We start from the raw sequence: 1,986 nt of genomic DNA on the forward strand, positions 1-1,986 counted from the left end.
CCCCGCCCCGTCCACCTCCACCGCGTCCAGGCATTGCTGATTGGCTGCGGGGAGCGGCGTCCCAGCCCCCCGGCTCCGAGGCGGGAGTCTAGAGGGTCGGAGGTGGGAGGTGCACAACTGGGCTCCGGGAGCCCCTCCCGAGTCCCTGCGCCCTGGGCCCTGCGCCCTGCGCCCTGCGGGAGGGCTGAGCCGGGACTCCAGGCGAGCAGGTGCGGAAGGAGCAGAGGGGACCGCGGCCGAGGGTAGAAGCGAGTCCTGCAGGGAGAGGCGCTGCTGCTCCAGCTGCTGCCTCGGCGGCAGCCACCACCGAGCCGGCGTCCAGAGCAGGGCTGGCAGGCCGGGCGCAGAGCTGAGGCGAGCGAGGGGCGCGCTCATGGAGCACACGCACGCCCACCTCGTAGCCAACAGCTCGCTGTCCTGGTCCCCCGGCTGGGCCTGCGGCTTGGGCTTCGTGCCCGTGGTCTACTACAGCCTCTTGTTGTGCCTCGGTTTACCAGGTGAGGGGCGTGGGGGACAGGGAGGGAAGACGGGAGCCCCGAGTGCGGGGTGACCCTGCCCGGGACCCCCAGGCCTGGCCACCTTCTCGGAGCGATCCCTGACGCCCCCTCTGAAAAAGTTTACGCCTTAAGGGCAACTGCGGACATTTCCAGGCTGGGGGGAAGGAAGTTGCGGTGGCCTGGCGGGGACCGTGCGTGTGTGCGTCTCACGAGTGTACGCGGCAGGCGATGGGCAGGGTGTGAGTGGGGTCGGTGTGAGTGCGCGGGATTCGAGCGTGTCTGTGTGTATTTGTGTGCGCGCCTGAAGCGGTCGGCGCCCGTGCGGGGGGTCCAGAGGGGGCTGTGTGTGTGACTCCACTGCAAGTCCGGACAGATGGTTTCGCAGGGGCCTCCCCTCTCCCGTCGCCCCCAGACTAGGGGCACCTCTGCCCCTCTGCCCCGCGGCGTGTCGCCGCCTGACCCGAGATGAAGCTGGAACCCCTGATCCTGGGCACTCTCTGGCCCCGGGGGGCGCTGGGATGGAGCGAGGAATGAGCCCCTGCTGCCACTCTGAGGAACGCGCCTCCAGGCCGGCTAGAAAGAGTCAGGGCGGCTCCGGAGCCATGCCCTGGACAGGGCAAGGGTGCAGAGGTACACGCGGGCTGCCGAGGCCGCCACCTCAGGGGGTCACAATCTCCTTGAGGACATGCCTTATCCCTGGGCTTTGCCTCCTGGTCCAGCCACCCTAGGCAGCTCACAGCTGCTGCACATGTCTGGCTGGTCCCACATCCTAGCCTCCTGTCCAAAGTATAGCTGAGACTTGTCCTGAGTTCCTGAAGAGAGCCGAGCTGTTGGGAAGGGGCTTACTGAGGGGGGAGGGGGGAGCTGGTGCTTGCCATGGTCTCCTGAGGCGGGGGGTGGGCTTCCTGAGGCTCCAGCTTGAGAGGGACCTTTCTTCCAGATAGTCCCCGAGACAGTCTCTGTAGCAGAAAGATTCCTAAAGGTCACTTCCATGCAGATGGGAGAGAGGGACAGAAAGAAACAGGAAAAAAAAAAAAAAATCAAATCCTATGTGTAAAGCCTAGAATCGTAGCATCATCAACCCCACTGTCTTTAGCATCCTGGGATCCTGGGAGCTTGGGAGCTGGATTTCTGAGAGCCTTGTGAGATTTCCTTTCCAAAACATTCATCTTGGTAGTCACGGACCCTGCTAAGGTTGTTTAAATAAATCCTCCCTCCCAAATTTGGCAGGTTCGAGAAACCATAAGTTTGCTAAGGCTGAGCCTCTCCCCCAGTGAGTGATGGGAATTTTATCACTAACATCGCTCTGGCTGCCCTTGCAGAGAGGCTAGCCTGGTTCACCCTGCTGGGATGGTGGCATGTGTCCTGTAATTACCTAGATTTGGAATTGATTTCGGCCCAGTTCCCACCTCCCCATGTTGGCCCCCCTGAGCCTCTCCAGAGGTCTCCTTTGGGGAGTGTTTTTGAGAAGGTTGGTTATTTGCTGAAC

General features: G+C 62.5%; 1 protein-coding gene across 1 annotated transcript in view; it reads left to right on the plus strand.

Annotated features, from left to right (window-relative positions):
* The first annotated feature begins 96 nt into the window (after positions 1 to 96).
* GPR139 (G protein-coupled receptor 139) overlaps positions 97 to 1,986 on the plus strand; it is a 41,133-nt gene continuing 39,243 nt past the window's right edge. Inside the window, exon 1 of the mRNA XM_007466918.1 lies at positions 97 to 497. Within this exon, the coding sequence (XP_007466980.1) occupies positions 374 to 497 (124 nt within the window). The 5' untranslated portion in view covers positions 97 to 373. The remainder of the gene's footprint in view (positions 498 to 1,986) is intronic.

The sequence above is a fragment of the Lipotes vexillifer genome, unplaced genomic scaffold (genome assembly GCF_000442215.2).
Source record: "Lipotes vexillifer unplaced genomic scaffold, Lipotes_vexillifer_v1.1 scaffold232, whole genome shotgun sequence".
Lineage (NCBI taxonomy): Eukaryota > Metazoa > Chordata > Mammalia > Artiodactyla > Lipotidae > Lipotes > Lipotes vexillifer.